The sequence below is a fragment of the Globicephala melas genome, chromosome 11, assembly GCF_963455315.2.
Source record: "Globicephala melas chromosome 11, mGloMel1.2, whole genome shotgun sequence".
NCBI classification, from domain to species: domain Eukaryota; kingdom Metazoa; phylum Chordata; class Mammalia; order Artiodactyla; family Delphinidae; genus Globicephala; species Globicephala melas.
Genome location: NC_083324.2, coordinates 48,247,903 through 48,271,160, shown reverse-complemented (window position 1 = coordinate 48,271,160; position 23,258 = coordinate 48,247,903). Strand labels below are relative to the sequence as shown.

Here is a 23,258-nt window from a genome sequence, read left to right as displayed (position 1 = left end):
AGCAGCTGCGGGAAATCTCCAAGGAGGACATTTCTGGAGTCTTCACCAATGGCCCACATCTGGGAAACTGGTGAGAGGCAGATTTGACAATTTGCTACAGTCATTGTAGAGAAGGAAGCCCAGCTGGTGTGGGCCGCTTGCGTGAGGATGAGGTCGTGGCTGCACCACTGTGAGTTACGTCTTAGCCTTCCACAAGCTGTACCTGAAGCACGTGGGGATGTGAGGTCTTGAACTTTTAAGCCAAAAAAGGCTCTAAAATGGCTCACTTAACAAGGAAGCTACTTTAAGGACAGTGCTTTGAATTTTTCTCTTTTAATCCAAATGCAAATAGCTACTTCTAAGAGTAAAAGAAATTGCATAATAATAATGATTAAATCGCTAACGCTTGTCACTGGCTTCCCATGTGCCAAATACTGTACTGTGTGCTTTAGGAGGCATATTTCGCTGAATCCCCCACAGCAACCCTCTGTGATCCTCTCTTTACAAATAGGGAAACTGAGGCTTGGAGAGGTTAAGGAACTTCTCAAGGTGACATACATGATGTTATGGCTGAACGTGTGTGTCCTCCCAAAATTCATGCGTTGAAGTCCTAACCCCCAGCGTGGCTGTGTATGGAGTAAGGAAGTAATTGAAGTTAAATTAGGTCATAAGAGTGAAGCCCCATCCCAACAGGATTAGTGCCTTTATGAGAAGAGACGCCAGAGAGCTGCCTCTCTCTCCATGTGTTTGCCCAAAGAAGAGGTCGTGTGACACATAGCAAGAGGTTGGCCGTCTGCAACCCAAGGGAAGAGTTCTCACCAGTCACTGACCCTGGTGGCACCTTGATCTTGGACTTTCAACTTTCACAACTGTGAGGAAGTAAATTTCTGTTGTTTAAGCCACCCAGTCTGTGGGATTTTGTTATGGTGGCCCCAGCAGGTTATATACCTGACAACCCACCACACTGGGATTATGAGCACCAGAGCCCCTGACTCATCACCCTGAACTGCCTCCTAGAAATATCATCATTTGAAAAGTTTTACATTTTGTAAAGTGGCATATGCTAGTTTAAATTGACATGAGACATGTTTTCAAAACTTGACATTATCGGGACATCCCTGGTGGTGCAGTAGTTAAGAATCCACCTGCCAATGCAGGGGACATGGGTTCGATCCCTGGTCCGGGAAGATCCCACATGCCGTGGAGCAACTAAGTCTGTGCGCCACACCTACTGAGCCTGCGCTGTAGAGCCTGCGAGCCACACCTACTGAGCCTGCGTGCTACAACTACTGAAGCCCACACGCCTAGAGCCCATGCTCTGCAACAAGAGAAGCCACCACAGTGAGAAGCCCGTGCACCGCAACGAAGAGTAGCCCCTGCTCGCGGCAACTAGAAAAAGCCTGCGCGCAGCAACGAAGACCCAAAGCAGCCAAAAATAAATAAAATAAATAAAAAAATAAAACCTTGGCATTGTCTATGCTAACATTGTTGGTTGTTACTTAAAGCAGTTTCACTAAATTTGGATCTCTGGAAAAAACATTTTTTTTTGAGCATGGAAGCAGGTTGGAAATATTGCACCCAGTAATAACAGTGAGACTTTTGGCATATGAAATACTTCAGTGGGAAAGTATTTGCTTAAATCTTTGCCTGCTATTATAGTTGAAGGTTTGGTGATAGTATTTGCCCTTCCCATGAACTTCCTGGATTTCAAAACCATGTGGAAGTGTAGCTTGTCTTATACGAAAAATAAAGTCGGAGAACTTTTAAAGAATTAACATCAAGAAATGCATTAAGCTAAGTATCAGTTATTTAGAGAATGATTATCTGGTGTGTGAATGATCTTGGTCCTTTTATTTCTCCCCCTCCTTTGACAATACCATGAGGATACTTTTCTTCCACAGGTTGGCTGCTGTCCTTCTTAACCTCTACTGGGAGTGCAAGCAGGTGTCAGCCCCTCGACAGAGGCCAGGCTGTTCTGACAGGCTTTCACTTTGATGAATGCTTTGGCTTTATGGGTGGAGCATCTTTTACATCCACTGCTGGCTCTCTGTAGACCATTTAAGCAGTACAAAAGGAAAGATAGATGATAAGGAAGTAGGTAGATGGATAGATGATCCATAAATCAGCAAGAACAGCCCACAATCTGAGCTATAACCATTACAGGTTATATATAAATATATATTATATATATATATAAAACATATATCTAATATATATAAATGACATATAACATATATATAACCAGTTATATATATATATGTGTATATATATATGAACATATAACATTTCAGGTAAACATACAGACCTCTTTTTCTGGGGGGGTTATTAATTTTATTTATTGCTTATTCATTTCCTATTTCACCAATTTCCTCTGTATTATTTCCATTCTTTTTTATTTTTAAAAAAATTTAAAAATTAATATCATTTTAAAGGTTACACTCCATTTAGTTATTACAAAATATTGGCTACATTCCCCGTATTGTACAATACATCCTTGAGCATATCTTACACCTAATAGTTTGTATCTCCCATTCTTCCACCCCTCTATTATCTCTCCCCCCTCCCCACTCAGACCTCTTTTTATGAGCATGTATACATATAGATGTAACAGATCATCATATTTTGAGCATATTAGACCTCGTAGGATGCAGCTCAAACAGTGCTTACAGGGAAATTTAGTGTATGTGTATACACATGTATTATATATAGTATATATTTTATATAATATATATTATATACTATATAAAATGTATATAATAGAAAAGAATTAGAAAAATAGTAAGGCTAAAAATCTAAGCAACTATCTCAAGGAGCTAGAGAAGAGTATTGCAAATTAAATCCAGAGAAAGTAGAAGGAAAGATAATTAAAAACAGAAATCAAATAAAAATTTAAAATTAAAAAGTAAATGCATTATAGAAAGAAAACCACCAAAGTTAAAAGTGGGTTCTTTGAAATAATTAAGAAAATTAATAGCTCCTACAAAGACAGATCAAGAAATAAAGACCAAAAATACAAATTACAAATAACAGGCATGAAAAACCTGACATCACTACAGATTCTACAGACATTAAAAAGGTAATGATTCTGATAGTGTGGTCAAGGAAAGACAAGGGCTTGAACTGAACCCAGTAGATGAGAATGAGTTGGTGGATTTGAAAGCTTGAGGAGGTGGAATAAACAGACTGGTTGGATTGGGTGTGGGAGAGAAATAGGTGTGACAGTTTGTGCTGAGCTCTCTCTTAGGTGACTGGGTGGCCAAGGGGCGCCACTAGTGAGGCTGGTAGCTCAGATGGAGAACCAAGCTTGGTGAAATTCGGCTAAAACCAACTTTTCCCAATTTAATTTTATTGCTTTTTTTACTTGCTACCTAAAAGCCAATTCCCGCCCCCCCCAAAAAAAAACCCCCCAGAAAATAACAAGTGTTGTGAGAATGCAGAGAAATTGAAACTCTGTGCACTGTTTGTGGGGAGGTAAAATGCAGCACAGTCACTCTGGAAAAGTGTGGCAGTTCCTCAAAATATTAAACATAGAATTACTATGTGATCCAGCAATTCCACTTCTCGGCATATACCCTAAAGAATGGAAGGCACTTGTCTCGAACAGATAACTGTATACCTATGTTAATAGCAGTATTATTCACAATAGCCAAAAAGTGGAAACAAACCAAGTGTCTTTCAAAGGATCGACAGATAAAGAAAATGTGGTGTGTAAGTACAGTCTTTAAAAAGGAAAGAAATTCTGATGCGTGGTACAACATGAATGGACTTTGAGGACATTATGCTAAGTGGATTGTCAAACATGAAAAGACAAATACTGTATGATTCCACTCATGTGGGGTACTTAGAGTAGCGAAATTCACAGACAGAATGGTTGCCAAGGGCTAGAGGGAGGGGAGAAAAGAGGAGTTACTGTTTAATGGATATAGAGTTACAGTTCTGCAAGATTAAAGTTCTAGAGGTGGCTAGTGGTGGCTGCACAATAATGTGAATGTACTTAATGCCACCAAACTGTACACTTTAAGATGGTTAAGATGGTGAATTGTATGTTATGTGTATTTTATCCAGTTAAACACACACACATGCACACAAGGCTGGACCCCAACCCAAGGTTCTGAATCAGCAGGTCTGGAGTGGGATCTGCTGATTGGCCTTTCTATTGGCATTCTATTGTAGTCAATAAGTTCTCAGGTGATGCTGATGCTGCCGGTGCGGAGACCACACTTAGGGATAAGTGGTTAGGAGGCCTGGTGAGTATCATGTGGAGGGGTCCTCTGCTTGCTCCCTCGTGGCTATCCTTGTTATTTACAACGGCCGGCGTTTATGGAGGGCTTGCCTGCTACAGGTTATCTCACAGTTGGGTGAAGGGGCAGCAGATGGGCAGGGCTAGAGTAGATAAACTTCACCCGGCTTCCTTTGGTTCTTGGTGTGAGTGTAAGGCTGAGAGGGAACCAGAGACGCAAATAAAGACCGAGTACAATAGAGCGCACAGCCGCGGGGAGAATTAGGGTCGCCTAGGGACCGAGCGCCCAGGGCGCTATCTGGAAGGGGACGTGGGGCGCCTGGGCAGGTCTCCAGACTCCTCCGCGGCCGCGGGAGGCGGAGGGGGACTCGTGGCCCGCAGAGGGCGCTGCTGCGCCGTCCCGCCGCCTGCCGCCCAGGCCGCCCACCCCGCGGGCGCGCCTCTCTGCAGTCCAGTGCCGACCGGCCGGGGACCCGCTTGTTCCGAGCGCGCACACTTCTCGGCCAGACGGAGGACGCCGCCAGCTCCTGGCCGCCCCTGTACTCGCCTGCGGCGGCAGCTCGGCGCACCGCCCCCGGCCCGGCACCGCGTCGCGCCCGCGTCCGAGCGCAGAACTCCGGCCCCAGGAACCTCCCGGCCGTTGGCGGACCCAGCAGCCCCGCCGCCGGCACGTTCGGCGCCCTGCTCTCGGGGCACAGGGGAGGGCGGCGGCCGGCTGGTAATGGGCGGCCCGGCGGCGCGGAGGGGCGCCGGGGGGCTCCGCGCGCTGCTCCTGGCACTGGTGGCCGCGGGGAGCCCCGCGGGCGCCTACAATCTGGACCCGCAGCGCCCCGTGCGCTTCCAGGGTCCCGCCGGGTCCTTTTTCGGCTACGCGGTGCTGGAGCACTTCCACGACAACACGCGCTGGTGAGTGCCCTCCCGGCCCGGACCCTGACCCCGGCCCGGCTCGTCCCGCTGTAGCCGCCAGGCCGTCGCTGCCGCCGCCTTTCCGGCCTCTCCACGCCGCCGTCCCGAGGGGGCGATTTAAATGTCTCGGTTGTGCGTAGCTCGGCCGCCGAGGAAAGGCGGGGAGGAGGAAGGACGCCGGTTCCCGGTCCAGCGTACTGCCCGGTGGGCGCCCGAGTCGGAGGGGGCCGGGCGCCTCCCCGCCGGGGTTGCCCGTCGCTCGGCCTCCCAGCCAGACTCGGCTTAACTCTCTAGGTCGCAAAGTAACTTGGTTCTTCTGCCCCCGTGGGCCCCAGGCAGCCCGGCCAGAATCCCGAAGGCCCCGGGCTGCGGAGACAGACTCCTCAGTTCGGGGAACTCTTGGTGACACCCCACCCGCCTCGCCCCGGCTTTAAGCCTCTCCCGCCGGCTCTGCGCAGGAAGCAGAGTAACCCCGAGATGCGAGGGGAGTGTGCTGGGTGTGCGTGGGTTCGGGGGGCGGGGATGCCGACTGTGTGGTCCCCCTTCTCGCTCACCAGGCCCTCTGCGGAAGCGAGCCGAGAGGGTCCGGAGGCAGGGAAGGGGGATGGTCCTGGACCCCAGTGACAAGTCCGGTGGGACCGGTGGGTGATTTCTGGGGCAGCTACCCTGGAGACCGGTAGAGGTCAAGGAGTCCAGTTGCCCCCTGAATGTCCCCTTAAGAGTCCCAAGAGGTGGGAGCTCTCCCCATAAGGCACCACCTGTGAAGGGGCACGGAGTGCTCAACCCCAGGGGAGAAGCACCAGGGGAGGTTGGTCTCCCCTTGGCCCTTTCCTATGGACAAGAGGGAATGAAACAGCCACAGGAGGGGTCAACCCCTCCTCAAAGAGTTAGGGTGTGGGTAGTTCCCCAGTGGGGCCCCAGATGACAGCTGGTCTGGGGCTGGTTTTATTGTGTGGTCACCAGTGTGGACATCCTTGGGGGCTGCAGGCTGGGAGGGCGAGGTCAGCCTTGTGTGTGCGCTCAGCATGCAGTTCTGCTCGGAACTTGACAGAGGCTGATAGAAAAGGGAGGGTTTGTAGATTCGAGTCCTCTGGCGTTCCTGGAAAAGTGGGGACTCCGTGACCAGCCAGCCCTTTAACAATCATGCTGTTTAGGAGAGCTGCCTCCAAGAAAACAAGTTTTTAAGGTTTTTGTGTAGCTCCTGTCCAGTTCCCTATCTCTCTCCCTACCATTTACCCCAGTTGCTGAGTTTAAGACCAGCTGTCTTTTCTTGCACTTGCCAAATCCCCCTTTTAAAGCAAAGCAGGCTGACACCTTTTCTGTGTCCTCTGTACTCAGCGTCCACTGTGGACTTTGGTAGAGAAGGTAGCCTGGGCAGGAGCAATTGGAGAACACATCCCAGGATCCTAGCCCGGGCTCCCAAACCGTGTGACCATGGCACAAAGCATGTTGGGAGGGCTGTTAAAGATAGAAGGGCTGGGGCTTCCCTGGTGGTGCAGTGGTTAAGAATCCGCCTGCCAATGCAGGGGACACGGGTTCGAGCCCCGGCCCGGGAAGATCCCACATGCCGTGGAGCAACTAAGCCCGTGCACCACAACTACTGAACCTGCGCTCTAGAGCTTGCGTGCCACGACTACTGAGCCCACGTGCCACAACTACTGAAGCCCGTGCGCCTAGAGTCCGTGCTCCACAACAAGAGAAGCCACTGCAATGAGAAGCCTGCACACTGCAGCGAAGAGTATCCCCAACCAGAGAAAGACCCAACGCAGCCAAAAATAAAAATAAAAAAAATAATTAATTAAAAAAAAATAGAAGGGTGCTGCTGAGGAGGGGCAGGCAGGGGAGCTGGAGCACCACATGGGGTCTGCAGCTCCGCAGCCTCATGGGTCTCTGAGCTCTTTGGGCCACGGGTAAAAGCTGCCCCATTTCGGAAGTGGGGGGAGTCAAGAGCAGATCTGACTTGGAAAAAGAGTCCAGCCTGCTTTGTTTTAAAAAGGTGATGAGGAAAGGCTGTGTGGTATGAATATTTCAAGTATATTTCAATATTTCAAGTATTTCAGGGGTCCATCCACAGCCAGGCTTCCGGTCTCAAAATCGCTCTCTCTTGCTTCTGATACTGAGTGGGCTGCTCTTTTTATTGGAGCGCTTGTCCCTATAGTTTTTCAAGTACCAACTAATCTCTACTGCAATCTATTTAAAGCAACTTTTCTTATTCCCTGCCCCCCACTGCCTTAACTCTGTCTTAGTTTTTGCTTATCTCCTTGTCTTCTGTCCTCTTGTTATTTCTTCCTAGCGTCTGCCTCCCTATTCTTTTCTCTCTCCTCTCCCTTCCCCCCAGTATTCTTGGTCTTAGACCTTGACGGTTATTCTCTGCTGATTATGCTGCCCAGTCTTGGTATGCCAGTGGTCTTTGAAGCAAGAGACTTTCAGAATCTCCTGTTTTCAACTTCTTTCTTTTCTCTATATCTTTAGAGGCTAGGCTTACTATGAGGCTAATGAAACTTCCACCAAAGGCCTCTCACTTGCACAGGCCGCTCCCTACCAAGGCCCTGTGCCTAATTCTGTATTTGTAATTTTGTATTAATTTTCTTAAAGGTAGTCGCCCTATATTTGTAGGATTCAGGCCCTGTGGAATCTGGGTCTACCCTAGGTCTCTACCTTAACTCTGGGGTTGGTTGCTTGACTTAGTGACTGATTGTTGGTCTCTTCCTACCAGGCAGTCCTTGGGCCCTGGATCTTTTAGCTTTGCTTGAGGGACATGCAGGTTGTTTCCAATTATTCACAATTATAAACATCAGCCGGGTAAACATCCTTCTAACAAAAGCCTTGCGGACATCCTTAATTATTTCCTTTGAATAAGTTCCTGGGCTTAGAATTGCTGGGTCAGAGAGGGAGGGAGGTTTTAAAGCTTTTTCTCTGCGTTTCCAGAGTGCCAGTGAAGCTGAAGTGTGCACTTTAGGGAACTGTATTTAACTTTGGAGTAATATACCAAAGGGCTGCTCCAGTCCAATGGAAGAGCATAGCCACCTACATGAGGGGTACTTAAAATAACGATCACAGAGAGTCAAACTGGGTGTGGGAGGTAAGTGACAGACACCAAGAGGACAATGTGTTAAAACTCTGAAAGGAAAAGGAGGCAGCGTTCACTAAGCCTTGTATCTGCTGTCTTTCTTTCTGAGCAGAAGTTACTCTTAAGCTTCTTCATTCAGTCTTCGTGGTTCAGTAGTTTTGCTTCGTGCTAATTAAACACCTCTGTACAGGTGGAAGGATTTGTTGTGTGTAGGGTAAGGGAGGGAGGAGAGTGTGCAGGGGGAGGGGCAGGGAGAGAGCCCAGGCACGACAGTCTGCAGGGGCTGGAACTGAAGGGTCCCCAGGTTGAGGGGACCCCAGGTGCACATCACAAAGCTCCTGCGTATGCTCCGTCAGTAGGACTAGTGCTTCTTCTCTAATCCCCTAACTGAGCATTCCTAGCAGTTCTCTTTTAAGTAATAATTCTCACTGATCAGAGGTCCTATCTCTCTGTGTAAGGGATGGGGTGGCCTCGCTTTCCGAGCCCTGGGGACTGCGTCCTGCATACGCAGTCATGTTGCATTGGGAACAGAGTCCTGGACCCAGCCTCTCTCCAAGGGTTTGGCTTGAGTGGCCTCTGCTGTGTGTCATGCTCTGGGCAGTGAGCGTTGTCCCCATGGCCAGGTGGACCAGAATATGGCAGGCAGTGTGATATATGTCATTTGTATCAGTTTGGATGCAAACATGCAAGTGACTCGGTTTCTTTTTTCCCAGTGACACCCCGAGGGCATCTCCCTGCCCTGAGCTAGCGTCCTCCCCTAGACTTCCCACCACCTGGGTCTTCTTGCTCCCTTTGAACAATAGCAGGAGGTGCCAGGGAACACGGACAAAGCAGATTTCTGTCCCCTTCCTTTAGACACGGACTGGTCCCTCAGCTGCAGGGCAGACAACTGTAACACCCTGTGAGATAAATAAATGCAGCCCTGCTGGCTGGCGTAGAGCCCCAGAGCGGGTTTCTTTCACACCCTCCCTTCCCTCCTTCCTCTTGGCCCCAGACGCCCCGGAGTCCTAGGAGGTTGGGTGCATTGGCTTCCTTTCTGGAGACGTGCTTCCTGCCTCATCTCCGGGGATGCATCAAGACGGCTGTGCTCGGGCCCAGAGCAAGTGCTCGGAAATGGAAGAGGCGCCGGCGTTTTGCTTTGTTAAGGTTGTTAGAGCATCGCTCAGTGAGGAACAGGAGGTGATTCAGAGCCGAGGGGACCATAGCATCCTCAATTTGCATGATGGTTGAGAATTAAAAGAACAAGCTAGATGGTCTGGCACTGCCAGTGCAGTTGCCGTGAGCCAGATATATTGCTGTCTAAATTAAAATTAATTACAACCAAATAAAATGAAGAATTCAGTCGTACAGTCATACTAGCCACATTTCAAGTGCTCAGTGGCCACGCGTGCCTCGTGGCTACTGTACTGGATAGCACACAGAACATTTTCACCGTCGCAGAAAGTGCTGGTACTGGTTTGGAGCAATGACTTGTGTCTTAAAGGGCTAGCTACACAGGGACTTCCCTGGTCGTCCAGTGGTTAGGCCTCGGCGCTTTCACTGCCATGGGCCTGAGTTCGATCCCTGGTCAGGGGACCAAGACGCCACAAGCCATGTGGTGCTGGCACCCCCCACCCCTACGGCAAAAAAAAATAAAAGGCTAGACAAAGATCAAAAGGCAGTGTAAGAAAAGTCGACCCTTGTATTTGAGTATGAAAACTGAAATGAGGGAGCTTAACTAAAAATTAAGACTAGGCAGCCTCTTTTCATCCATCAGACATTGGAGTGCCTACTCTGTGCTAAGGGCTGGGTATTCAAGAATGAAAAATGCACCCATAGCCTGATGGGTGAGAAGGTTGTGGGCTTCTCGTCTTGTGTGTCAGGCAGAGATGAGATGTGGGCTCCCATAGGGGAGAGGCTGGTCCTGGGGCAGCCCTAGGGACTTGTGATGGGCAGAGGAGAGTCCTGTGAAAGTAAAACCTTCAGAAGGGGGACCCTGGGATCATGGGCCCCGCTCCTCACCCCCAGCCCCACCCGGCTTTGCGAGGAGACACCCAGAAATGATGGTGGTAGCCGGGCCTTCTCCTAACCTCTGTGGTGACCTCTCTGTCGCGTTCTGTCCCATGTCAGGCTCTCAGGTGGGGCTGTAGCTTCACTTCCCCATATGGATTTTCTGGAAGTAGCTTTTTCAAACCTCGTCCTTGGTTCTTACTGGCCCTGCAGAGCCTGCTTTCTCAGAGCACTCAAGAAGGGATGACACATGTATGAGGCCCGAGTTCTAAGGGGACCCGGAAAGCATCCCTTGGGGTTTCCAGGACGTTTCCCTGAAGATCTCAGGAGGCTGGCGAGGGTGCTGTTTCCTGAGCTAGTGCTGAACGCTGGCCAGGGGAGAGGCAGCTGTGTCCCTCAGGAGAGAACCTTCCAGGGCAAGAAGACAGACTCTTCTCAGCCAGTTTCTAGCAGCCCATAGTGTGAAAGTGTGAAGGGCCGGGCCCTGGCCAGCTCTGAGTCCCCGGTGACCTGCTGCTGGTCAGGAAATGGTCTCCTTCTGATAACTCCCATTGTGATTTGTCTGGGGAAAATGCCATATTCACATTTGTTAAAAGCAGCCGTGGTGTTCTCAGAAATCATTTGTTTTCAAGGAAGTAGCATATAACTTTAAGAAATCAAAATGGGGACTTCCCTGGTAGTCCAGTAATTAAGACTCTGTGCTCCCCATGCAGGGAGACATGGGTTCGATCCCTGGTCAGGGAACTAGATCCCGCATGCCGCAACTAAAGAGTCTGGAACTAAGATCCTGCACGTTGCAGCCAAGACCTGGTGCAGCCCAATAAGTAAATAAATGTTCAAAACAAAATGAACAGTCCCATCAGATAGGATTTGCTGGGCATCTCCAAGAGGTCCAGTGCTTTCACAAGCGTAATAGTCCCCAGTGGGATCTTTGGGACAACCTAGTGAGTGGTTTTCAGTTTGCCAGGTAGAGAACAAAGGCTTACAGAGTTACACACCTTGTCCAAGGTCCATCCCAGCCTTGGTGATGCATGCACACTGGGGGCCTGTGCAAGAGAATTATGGGGGTGGGCGGTAAGGCCGGTGAAATCACTGGGGGTCGGGGAGGAGACAGGATTGGGCAGGGAGAGCCTTGGACTGTGGTTGGGATCTGATTCAAGTCTCGCCATCTCAACACGGGCACGCCCACCCCAAGATTATAATCAGTCCCTGGGGTTGCCTGGGAGACGCATGGCCTCAGCTTGATTGCCTGGAGGGGGCTGCAGCTGGAGGCTGTCAGCTGACTGTCCTCTTGCAGCCAAAAGGCTTCAGGTGGTACACACCTACCTCCACCGCGGCCACGGAGCCCATCGTGTGTGAAAGGCTGTGTTCGGAGATGTGAGGTGTGTTCTTTGGCCTGCGGTGTGGCTGGGATCATCTGTGCCTCTGCTTATCCCGCTGTATCAGTATTGGGGGCGCTGGGATTCTGGGCTGTTAGAATTGGCTCCGAGGCAGACTCCCAGGGTGCCTCTTCCTGACCTTTGGGAAGTCTCAGGTGAGGGACGGAGGAGGAAGAGAGCTCCCACCTTACCCTGAGCCATTGAGTCGCTGATGAGCACTTGGCTGGAGGGAGCTGCCAGACCTCAACCCTGGTACCTTGTGAACTGCAAAGCCTCAAGCCACGTGGATTTGGCGACCAACCAAAGCAAAGTGTTTGAGCATCACTTAGGAAGTGAAAGTGAATCCAAGATTCGGAAAAATCCAGTCTTTGAAACCACAGGCTCACTTGGTCCCCAGTGTCTGCTTTTTTGGGAGAACAAAAAGGACTTGTGAGTTTAAATTTGCAGCAGCAGCTGCAAATTTAGGATTTGCTGGGCATCTCCAAGAGGTCCAGTCCCACTGGGGACTATTACGTGTGTGTGGGACACCGCAGCACTGCACAGGGTCCTGGCACCTCTTCTCCATCAGGCTGGGTCCTGGAGTGGATGTTCCAGACGCAGAGGAGTGGGGTTCTACCTGGCTCTGCCTTCATTGTGGCCCCTGGTTCCCCAGCAACAACCAAATCCGTGGTCTGTGCCATACGGGGGGGGGGTGCCTGACTTCGCCCCCATTTAGGAGCGTTGTGTTCTTGGCAAGTTACTTCAGCTGTTTGAGCCTCATTCCCTCCTCTATAAAAGAGGAATAATGAGAATTTGTCCCTCATCACGTTGTGGGGAGATTAAATGAGATGATGTCTGCAAAGTCTGGAATGTAACATGCAGAACAGAGTAAACCCTGGATAAATATGAATAGCTATTTCTATTGCTACTTTGATCTGACATTTGAAGCTAATGGTCTTCATCCTGCCTTTAGATGCTAAAAGTTTGCTTTCAGTACATTTGTTGATCCATTTATTTATCAAAATTTGAGTGTCAGCACTCAATACAGAAATGAATGACAGAGTCTTGCATAAGACACTGTTATGTGTGGTCTCTAAAATTTTGGTCATGCTCTACACAAATCTGCATTTTTGTGTATTCATTTGTATGTCTACTTCCAAAAGGATCTGAGATGGCTGCTTTAATTGGAGACCTGTGGGATTGTAAACCCTAGAGTTTTTAAAATCTTTTTTAAAATTGAAGGATAATTGACTTACAATATTATATAAGTTTCAGGTGTACAACATAATAGTTCAAAATTTTTATAGATTATATTCCTTTTAAATTTATTATAAAATACTGACTATATTCCCTGTGCTGTACAATACATGCTTGTAGCTTATTTATTTTATACGTAATAGTTTGTATCTCTTAATTCCCTTCCTCTGTCCTGCCCTGTCCCCTCTTCCCTCTCCCCTCCTGTTAACCACTAGTTTGTTCTCTATATCTGTGAGTCTGCTTCTTTTTTGTTATATTCACTAGTTTGTTGCATTTTTAGATTCCACATATCAGTGATAACATACTGTATTTATCCTTCTCTGTCTGACTTATTTCACTAAGAATAACACCATTCAGGTCCATCCATTGAAATTTTGCCATTTGTGTTCTTTTTTTTTTATAAGATTTAATTTTATTTATTTTTGAGTATGTTGGGTCTTTGTTGCTGTGCACGGACTTTCTCTAGTTGTGGCGAGCAGAGGCTATTCTTCGTTGCGGTGCACGGGCTTCTCGTTGCAGTGGCTTCTCTTGTTGCAGAGCACGGGCTCTAGCTCTAGAGCGCAGGCTCAGTAGTTGTGGCACATGGGCTTAGTTGCTCTGTGGCATGTGGGAACCTTCCCGGACCGGGGATTGAACCCGTGTCCCCTGCATTGGCAGGCGGGTTCTTATCCACTGCGCCACCAGGGAAGTCCCTGTGTTCTTTTTTATGGCCGAGTAATGTTACATTGTATATATACCACATCTTCTTTATCCATTCATCTGTTGATGGACACTTAGTTTGCTTCCATATCTTGGCAATTGTAAACAATACCGCTTTGAACATTGGGATGCATGTATCTTTTTGAATTAGTCTTTTCTTTTTTTCTAGGAATGGAATTGCTGGGTCATATGGTAGTTCTATTTTTAGTTCTTTAAGGAACCTCCCTACTGTTCCCCATAGTGGCTGCACCAGTTTATCTAATATATTCCCACCAACAGTGTAGGAGGGTTCCCTTTTCTCTACAGCCTCGCCAACATTTGTTATCTGTGGTCTTTTTGATGATGGCCATTCTGACAGGTGTGAGGTAAATCCTAGCATTTTGCATGCCTCTTCCTTTTCTCAGCGAGCAGGCGGGAGGTCACTTCTTTTCTGGGGAGCTCTGGCCCTCATCCCAGGCTCCAGGTAAGTCTGGGAGGTAGGTCCACACTTGCAAGGTGCTGGTGAGAATTTTACCCCCCCAAAAAAAGTAAATGTGAAAGTATTGACCTATTTTTCTTGGAGAAGAAAACTTTCACGAGAAACCAACAGGCAGATTTCAGGACTCAGGTCTCCAGAGCTCTGCAGCTTGCTCTGCCTCTTGAATTTTAATGTTTACTTGATGCTCTCAGGTGGGGAAGGAAAACCTCGGCTCTTTGCCATGTTTCCTTCTCCGGGTACATCTACCAGGACCTGAGCCTCTGGATGGGGCAGCAGCCTCTGAGGACCCTTTACTCCCATCCAGGGTGGCCAGGGGGGCTAATTTCTCTCCGGGGTGGGACCCTCCCCGTGACTCTGTTCTTTCCTGGTTGGTCGTGGAATTCTACCTATTTCCTTCTCTGGGGAGTGAAGGATTTGGCATGGTAAGGTGGCTTTCCTGGCACTGGCTTTCCCACTGCTCAAGTCTTGGCTGTGTTTTGCGCAGTAAGGGATGTGGAGTGATACCTGGGGTTTCCCTGAGGTGTGGTGGACACGCAGTGATTGAATTCCACTCCTGTAACTAAAACGTGGGTCCCCAGGGAAGTTTTCGTTTGGGGATCAAATGCCTGAAAGCAAACCTAATGGGTTTAAGGTTTTTAATCCCCAGTTGCTGTCCTCGATTTTGCTGTAATTTCGCCCTGCAGAATCACTTCTGTGGTATTTGTAGGAAGGGAGGGAGCCCTTGGGATGATGTCAGTTCCGAGCCTCCCCCAGGGAAGTAGCTGTGGTTCAGCTCTTTTCTGCCACCTGTTCCCAGGGGAATTGACTGGTGGTTTGCTCTCAGGAGGTGAGGGATGGGTTCAGAGTAGGATGGGAGGCTGGACTGGAGCCTTGGTAACCTGCTTCCCCACACACAGGTCAACCAAGGAAGTGGCTCTGTTGGAAATATGGAGTGCATTTAAACTGCCACAATAGGAGGGAAGGACTTCCCTGGTGGTCCAGTGGTAAAGAATCTGCCTTCCAATACAGGGGACACAGGTTCAATCCCTGGTCAGGGAGCTAAGATCCCACATGCCGTGGGGCAACTAAGCCCGTGAGCCACAACTACTGAGCTCACACACCTCAACTAGAGCCCGCGTGCCGCAAACGACAGAGCCCACGCGCTCTGGAACCTGCGTGTCACAACTACAGAGCCCATGTGCCCTGGAGCCTGCGCGCCACAACTAGAGAGGGAAAACCCACACGCCTCAACTAGAGAGAAGCCCGTGCGCCGCAACTAAGACCTGATGCAGCCATAAATCAATAAATAAAAGTGGGAGTTCGGGGGGGACTGGAAAGAACATGCCCTCGGACATGGACACCCTGGGTTCAAATCCCAGCCACTTATCAGCAATGTGACCCACCGTTTCTGAGTAAAGTGCACACTAGAAGCTGCCTGACAGGATTGCCTTGAGCAGGAAATCAGACAACCCATGATCATAACTGGGGCTGGCAGATGAACGGATAGGCCCACATTTCCAAATAGGTTCGTGAACTGCTCATTAAGAGAGGCGGCACCTCATTATAGTTTTGATTGGCATTTCTCTAATAATTAGTGATGTTGAGCATCTCTTCATGTGTCTATTGGCCATCTGTATGTCTTCTTTGGAGATATCTCTATTTAGGTCTTTTCCCATTTTTTGATTGGGTTGTTTGTTGTTGAGTTGTATGAGCTGTTTATATAGTTTGGAAATTAAGCCCTTGGCTGCATCATTTGCAAATATTTTCTCCCTGTCTATAGGTTGTCTTATCGTTCTGTTTATGGTTTCCTTTGCTGTGCAAAAGCTTGTAAGTTTTATTAGGTCCCATTTGTTTATTTTTTGCTTTTATTTCTATTGCCTTGGGAGAGTGACCTAAGAAAACAGTGGTATGTTTTATATCAGAGAATGTTTTGCCTATGTTCTCTTCTAAACAGCAAGGTCCTGTTATGTAGCACAGGGAACTATATTCAATATCTTGTGACAAACCATAATGGAAAAGAAAATGAAAAAGAATATATATGTATAACTGAGTCACTTTGCCGTACAACATTTTCAATCAACTATACTTCAATAAAATACAAAGAGAGACAGAGAGAGGCTAACCTCTGGGTAGCACCACGCCAACCATGTGAACGTTCTAGGAAAGCAAGATGATCGAAATTCAGCCTGATGGGGAGGAGAAGGACCATCTTTCAGTTCCAAACCCCTGTCTGTCCTTTGGGGACAGAGCTTCCAATCTAAGTTCTAAGCTCAGGGCCACCTGCAGAGCATCGCATGCCTTTTTCAGACAAGGTCACATGTGTGAGTGGCTGGCACCAGAGAGGGTTCTCGATACCTGTTGGCTCCCTTTTCCTCCTTTCTGGCTGACGTGGGATGGCAGAGTAGGGGCGTGGGCCCTGCACCCCACTGCTGGGGTGCGTGCTGCACTTGGTGTCTTACCGTGCTTTGTGGGCTCAGGCAAGTCCCATGACCTTGTGTGGCCACCTGCTTCTCCATCTGTAAAGTGGGGATAATATCAGTGCCTCCCATAGGCTTGCTGTGAAGATGAAATGCAGTTGTGCCCAGAGGGAGCCTAGCCCAGCACCTGCACACTCCAAGGGCCCATTACAGGCTGGTTGTCCTTGTAATTAGGAACCCAAGCTCTGAGTTAAGGAGGAGGCTAAAATGTCTGGGAAGTTTGTATGCATCTTTAACTGGGGATGAGAGAGGAGAGCCTTGCTTCTCGGGGCCATCAGTTCATACGGGCCCCAGATGAACGTGATTCTTTGTAATCAGCGTAGGTGGTTCTGTAACATTTCCTAGATTATAAATCACCTGGGGAGCTTGTTAAAATGCACGTTCTGATTTAGCAGGCTGGGGATGGAGCCTGAGATTCTGCATTCCCATCAGGCTCCCAGGTGTTTTCCATGCTGCTGGCCTGAGGACCACACTTGAAGTAGCAAGCAAAGGTCCGAAACAGCCTGATGATTTATCCCTGGGAGCCTGTTGGTGGGGACACTCCTTTAGATGGTAACTGTACAGAGGAAAGAAACAACTTATTGTCTTGTCAAGAGTGCCGGGAAAGATTTTGGGGGGGGAGGACATTTGAAGTGGCTGGGATGTCTCTCTGTAACTGAGAACGAGAAAGAAAGCAGATGGCATCTTTCAGTGGCATGCCCTGAACTCTGGGCCATTGCCCTCTCTCTTGGGACCAGCCTGGCGAATAACCAGCTGAACTAACTTCAGAAGAGGCAAGCTCATCGGGCCGGCGGCCTAGGTAAAGAGCAGCACCAGGCTGCGGAGGAAGCCACAATGTTCTGTGAACACAGAGATACGGGCTCGTCCTCCAGCGAGCCACCACTGTGAATGTCATGCACACAAGTGCACACATGCCCCCTTATCTCTTGCTTCATTTCTTGTTAGATTTTGGGGGAAAAAACCTCCTCTGAGCAGCTGATTAAGATTTTGAACCAGATGGTTGTTATCAGTGCTTGATCAGCCCTTGTTGTTAGGATCATTGAGTACCTTGGGCTTGGAAGGAAAACATAATTCAGCAGGTCCCTTCTCCAACTTTCGATTCTGAAATAAGTTTCTGCTTCTCTGTCTCAGCTCTCGGCTGGGAAAAGCAGTGCTGGGATTTAAGCTCTCCAGGGTCCTTCCTGCTTGGATACCTGAGTATCTGTGTTGAGAAGTCTGGAGCAGTGGCAGTCTGTGGAAGGTCTGGGGTTCCAATGCCACTGTGGGGGACATAACAGAGAAACAGGCCATTGTTTCTTGCAGCCATTTCCCTTCCTTTGTACATGATGAATTCTCCACCTTGTTTAGTTTTTGTGATTTTTTTTTAATAGCATGGATTGCAATTGGCGTTTATTCGCTGTGCTGATATAAATTCGGAGTTGGTGGGAATTTCTGGACCCAGGTCTGTCCCATGGGGGTTTTCTAGTGGAGGAGGTATTTTATGTTCCACAGCTCCTATGGCCTGCCATGTGGAGAGGTGGTGGGTGTTACAGTGTAGAGATGGCAAGCTGCTGATGCCTCTCACCTGTGTAAACACAGCCAGCATTAGAGAGCCACCCTTGGCCGAGCCCCGGTGGCTCTGGAGCTCAGCCCCAGAAGCCGGGGTGGAGGGGGGAAACTGACCCCTTCATGTGGCTTTCTTCTCACTGGAGTTTCATTTGGTGTGTCGTCCTGTATTTGAGTGAGAGCAGTCGCAGGCCGGCTAAGCTGCCCTCATGTGGTTGATGGAAGCAGTGTGGTCTGTGGGGAAAGTGCTTGCTAGGATTTCCAAAGGTGATGGGTTCCAGCCCCCCTTCTGCTTGGGGGTCCTGCAGCTGTGGCCCATCGTGGTGAGGCAGAGGCTGGGAGCTGCCCGGGGAGCACTGGCGGGTTGCAGATCCTGGGCTGTTACTGAGGGGCAGCAGGCAGCTTGGGGGTGCCCTCACTGCTGGGGGCCTGGCTCCTCTCACCCCTCAGTGTGGTATGATTTGATTCCTCATAGGATCAGATCCAGACTCTCTGAGACTGACCTGGAAAGAAAGGTTCCACTAAGGAGACCCTTCCTAGCCTGGGGGTTGAAGGATTGGGCTCAGGGGACCCACGTGCCTCCTTGTGAACCTGACACCATGTCTCTGAGCCAGATTAGGGTGGTGTCCCTGTGGGGTCTGCCAGCCTTTGCTGAAGGCCCGTCTGAGGGTCTCAGCCCTCTGTTTTCGGATCTGGAGATCTCCACCCCTTCGCTCAGCTGGAGCGTTGGAGGGGAGCAGCGTCATTCTGAGACCAGGGTTGGGGTGAACGTTCGAGATCCCAAGATGAAGGTGGCTTTTAGGACAGAGTTGCGGGGGGGAGCCTTTGTCAGCTTTCTACAGCCCTAGGGAGGCTGTTTAAGGTCCTTCTAACCTGTGCTTTTAGACACCTTTTCCAGAGATGCATGACGGAGAATGCTTTCCATTCCAAGGCCAGTGGGAAATGATCTATTTCATAACATGCCCGATAGCCTTGGGAGGGAATTGCTTCTCCCTTCCAGGCTGCTTGAGATACGGGGCAGCTCACGTTCCAGTTGAGCAGTGGCTTGGCACTGTCTACTCTTTGAACATCAGCATGGGTTTTGTTTAAAGTTTCGTTGTACAGGTCCTTGTAGCTCAGCACCAACCATTCCTGACTGGGGGTAGTTAGTATTCTTTGCTACAGCTCTTCGGTTGACTGCTTTCCAGAAACAATGCACAAAACTGTAGGTCAGAATTGTTTTTGTAACATCTGGAGGGGAATGTGTGCCATTCCCCCATGTTCTGTACCCAAGTGTGTGTCTCTGTCATCTTGGTGTGTCTTGCTCTTTTCCTCCAGTGGGCAAGGGCCCTGCTGGGGACGACTCATCCCCAGGGCAGCTTTTCAGTTCAAGATGAAAGGTGCACAACCACATTCGTGCCCTGTTGTAGCCAAACTCTTCTATCTCCGGTTTGCTTTGGGCTAGAGGACGCAGTTTATAATTCCACATTGCTGCTACTTCTTTCCTGTCACCCCTAAATGTACACATGTGTGTGGCAGGGAGGGGCAAGAGGGGGACATGGGTCAAAAGGCATTTCTAAATTTCTTTTTTATTTATTCACTAAAGTTTTTAAAAGGTTGAAGTATAACCCATCCAGAAGAGTGCCCATTGACATATCTACAGTTGAATAAATTTTCACAAATTTGTATAAACACCACTCAGTTTGAAAAAGAGAACATTTTAAGCATCTCCCTCCAGGAGCCCTTCTTCCTGGTTACAACCCTCTTCCATCTCCCGAGGTAGCCAACCTTTAACACAACTGTTAAATTTCACCTACTTCTGAACATCAGATAAGTGGAATCAGGCAGCGAGTACACTACTGTCCCCAATGTTTTTTGCTCAGTGTTTGTGAGTTTCATCCATGACATTGCAGTTGACTGTTCATTGATTTTCATTGCTGTATAGAATTCTATTTCTACACCACAGTTTATTTATGCATTCTAGCACTGATGGATCTTTGGGTTTCTTCTAGTTTGGGGCCGTTTCACACCCAGCTGTGAACATTTTGTGCATGTCTCCTGTAGACATATGTGCGTTTCTGTTGGGTACGTTCCTAGATATGAGATAGCTGGGTCAGAAGGTAGGCACTGTTTTAGCTTTCTTAGGAGTTGTTGAATCACTTTTCCAAAGTGGTCGTGATGGTTTACACTCCCCACAGCATGGTGTGAGGGTCCCAGGTGCTCCATATCCTGTCAGCACTTGGCGTTTTCAGTCTTTTTGGTTTTAGCTTTCTAGGTGGTGTGAAGTAGTATCTCATTTGGATTTCTCTGATAACTAATAGAGTTGAGCACCTTTTCATATGTTTATTGGCCATTTATCTTTCTTCATCAAGGATCTGTTCAAGTCTTTGGTCTATTATTCTATTGGTTTGTCTGTATTTTTGTTATTGATCTGTGGGAGTTCTTTATACATTCTGGATAGGAACTGTTTGTTGGTGGTATGTGTTCCCAACCAAACTCAGATTTTTTTCCAGGCATGTTAAAATCATAACAGGTTCACTGTAGGAGTCCCTCCCCTCTGCCCCCACCCCCCTCCAGCACTGTGTAGTGCTGGGGTATGATCTCCCAGGGAGCATTCAGACAACACACCCATGGTTGGGTGAGGATTTAACCATTGGCTGCCCTTTCTTAGTACCGGGTTGTGACTGAATGCTCTTTCTTCTTGATGTGCAGGGTCCTTGTGGGTGCACCAAAGGCGGATTCCAAGTACAGCACTTCCGTGAAGTCCCCTGGGGCTGTGTTTAAGTGCCGCGTCCACACCAACCCTGACCGGAGATGCACCGAACTGGACATGGCTCGAGGTGAGTGGATTTTCACTGCCAAGATGGGAATGGGTATCACACCCTCACACTTTCCTCTTTTTCTTCCTGATTATTCATCCATTTTTCCTTTCTTCCTTCCACCCATCCACCCACCACGTATTGAGTATCTGTTACTTCGTAAACACTGGGATACACCAAAGATCCTGCTGTCCTTGGCCTTATAAATTAGTAGGCAAAAGAGATATTAAACAAATAATTGAGTGTGAGAAGATCAGAGGGGAGGTGAGTATTTGATCTGATCTAGATTGGAGGGTCTGGAGCAGTGACTTTTACAATGACCGGAAAGATGCACAGCAGTAAGCCGGGCAGGTACAGGAGGCAGAACCTCCAAGTGGAGGAAAGTTTGTGCCATTTTAAAATTTAGAGCAAGCACAGCATCACTGGAGTGGTGAGCAGGGGAGCGTGGAAGCAGAGGAGGTTGGTGAGGTGGGCTGGGGCTGGACTACACAGGGCCCGACAGGCTGGGGTAAGGTGTTGGGATTCTATCCTACGTGCAAGGTGGGAGGCCATTAAAAGCAATGTTAGGTTTTATGTTTTAAGTAGGAAAAGATATGACTGAGGGATGTTTATAAGAGCCCGCTTGGTCTGGTGGAAAATATATCATCTTTGGAGTCAGATCTGCCTGGGTTCAGAACCCAGCTCTGCCAGTTACTCACTGGGACTTACTGGGAATGTCCCAGAGCCTCTTTGGCCTCAGTTGCCTCACCTGTAAAATCAGAAGGAAGATAGCTATCTCATAAGGATTACCTTGAGAGGATTGATGAGATAATAGAGATGAATACACAGAACTGTGCTTGGCACATAGTCGGTTCTCAATAAGTAAGAGCTATATTTTATTGTACTCATCAATTCAAGACCTCACTTTCTTCAAAGCCTTTCCCCTCAAGATCTTCTAACTATTATTTTTTTTAAATGAAGAATTGTCACGATTTTCTATAGCAGAAATAGGGGAGGTGTCCATGGTGTCTACGACTGGTTTGTGGGCCGTTACTGGTATATAACAAATTAAGGAGCTTACTTCGTAATATAAATCAATGTACTGCTTCCTTCCTTGAGAAAGTCTTGCTATGAAAAAAAATTGACTGAATTAAACAACATACGTGGTGGTGGAGTCAACTTGCATCTTGTTATCAGCTCCTTATTTACGGGCTGGTAATGTAATAGGGGCGGGGCAGCCGCGCGGCTGTTACCGCGAGAGCCGGAGCGCAGAGGTCAGAGGTCGCGCTCTGCCGGGTCAGCAGGGAAGCGGTCATCGCGGCAGAGAGTGTGGAGACAGACGGGTCACGGCCTTCTCCCCCGGGTCCTCCAGGCCTTTCGGCCTCCGCCGGCGGGTGAGCTGGGGGCCCGGGGACAGGCCGAGGGCTGTGTCCTGCAGGGCTCCAGAGCCCTTGTCACTGGGCCCTGGCCTTGAGACAGCGGCGAACCTCTCCCTCATGCCCACCTCCGCGACCTAATGGCGGCGGCGGTCACCCTGGGTCGCAGTCTGCGGGACGGGACCTGGCCCCGAGTTGGGCGGCCTAAGGAGCCTGAGGGCCCGCTGGGTCCTGGGCGTCTGGCTCCCTCAGCGATGATGGCTGGGCGGGGTCTGGGGACCTGGCCCTGGGGACCTGGCCCTGAGGGCGCCGGCAGCTGAGATCTTCCTCCTCAGCCGGGCTGGGCACTGGCGGGAGGACCCGGGCTGGGTGCTGGACCAGCGCTCCCGGGCAAGGTGATCGGCCTGCGCAGGGACCCCTCCTCTTAACGAGGCCTGGACCTAGGAGGGCAAAAGTTGATCCTTGCGACCTTGCCCCTTCTTGTCATAACAGAGACTAACATTTGTTTGGTGGACGTTTACAGCAACATCGTGACCGGACCTCAGGAACAAAGGATCTGACACCAAGAAGCTTCCAGAAACCCCGCCCCTGCCTCGCCTTTCCTGTAAAAGGGCTTTGCTGTAAGCTTTCAGGGAGTGTGGAGTTTTCTAAGCCTTGAGCCACCTGTCACCTTGCAGGGCACTGCAATAAACCTTTCTCTGTACCCAATTCCGACTTTCGTATTGTTTGCCTCACTGTGCATCGGGCACAGGGTCCTGCGTTCGGTAACAGTAACAAACACTTGGGTTGTTTGTTACGCCCTTTGGAAAGCAGACAGGAGAGTAGCATTCCTCAGTCCAAGCCTGGTTTTTCTCTCTTTCCTCCAGGGAAGAATCGGGGTATGCCCTGTGGAAAGACCTGCCGGGAAGACAGAGATGATGAGTGGATGGGGGTGAGCCTGGCCCGGCAGCCCAAGGCTGATGGCCGCGTGCTGGTAAGGCCTCCTGGGGGAGCCATGGGGAGAGGGTGGCACCCTGGAAATGAATGACCTTGACCCCTTAGGAAAGCTGAATGGCATGGCAATAAGGGCATGGCTTTGAGATTGCCTCTTCTGGACTACTACTTGGACAAATCATTAATCTTTTTACT

At 49.2% G+C, this 23,258-nt stretch overlaps 1 protein-coding gene across 2 annotated transcripts in view; it reads left to right on the top strand.

Annotated features, from left to right (window-relative positions):
• Positions 1-4,906: 4,906 nt before the first annotated feature.
• The window catches only part of ITGA9 (integrin subunit alpha 9), a 350,116-nt gene continuing 331,764 nt past the window's right edge, over positions 4,907-23,258 (top strand). The window contains exons 1-3 of one of the 2 annotated variants that reach the window (XM_060308137.2): positions 4,907-5,125; positions 20,669-20,796; positions 22,997-23,103. In XM_060308137.2, coding sequence (XP_060164120.1) covers positions 4,941-5,125; positions 20,669-20,796; positions 22,997-23,103 — 420 coding nt within the window. In that variant the 5' untranslated portion in view covers positions 4,907-4,940. The remainder of the gene's footprint in view (positions 5,126-20,668; positions 20,797-22,996; positions 23,104-23,258) is intronic. The other variant, XM_030830131.3, reaches the window with a different exon arrangement.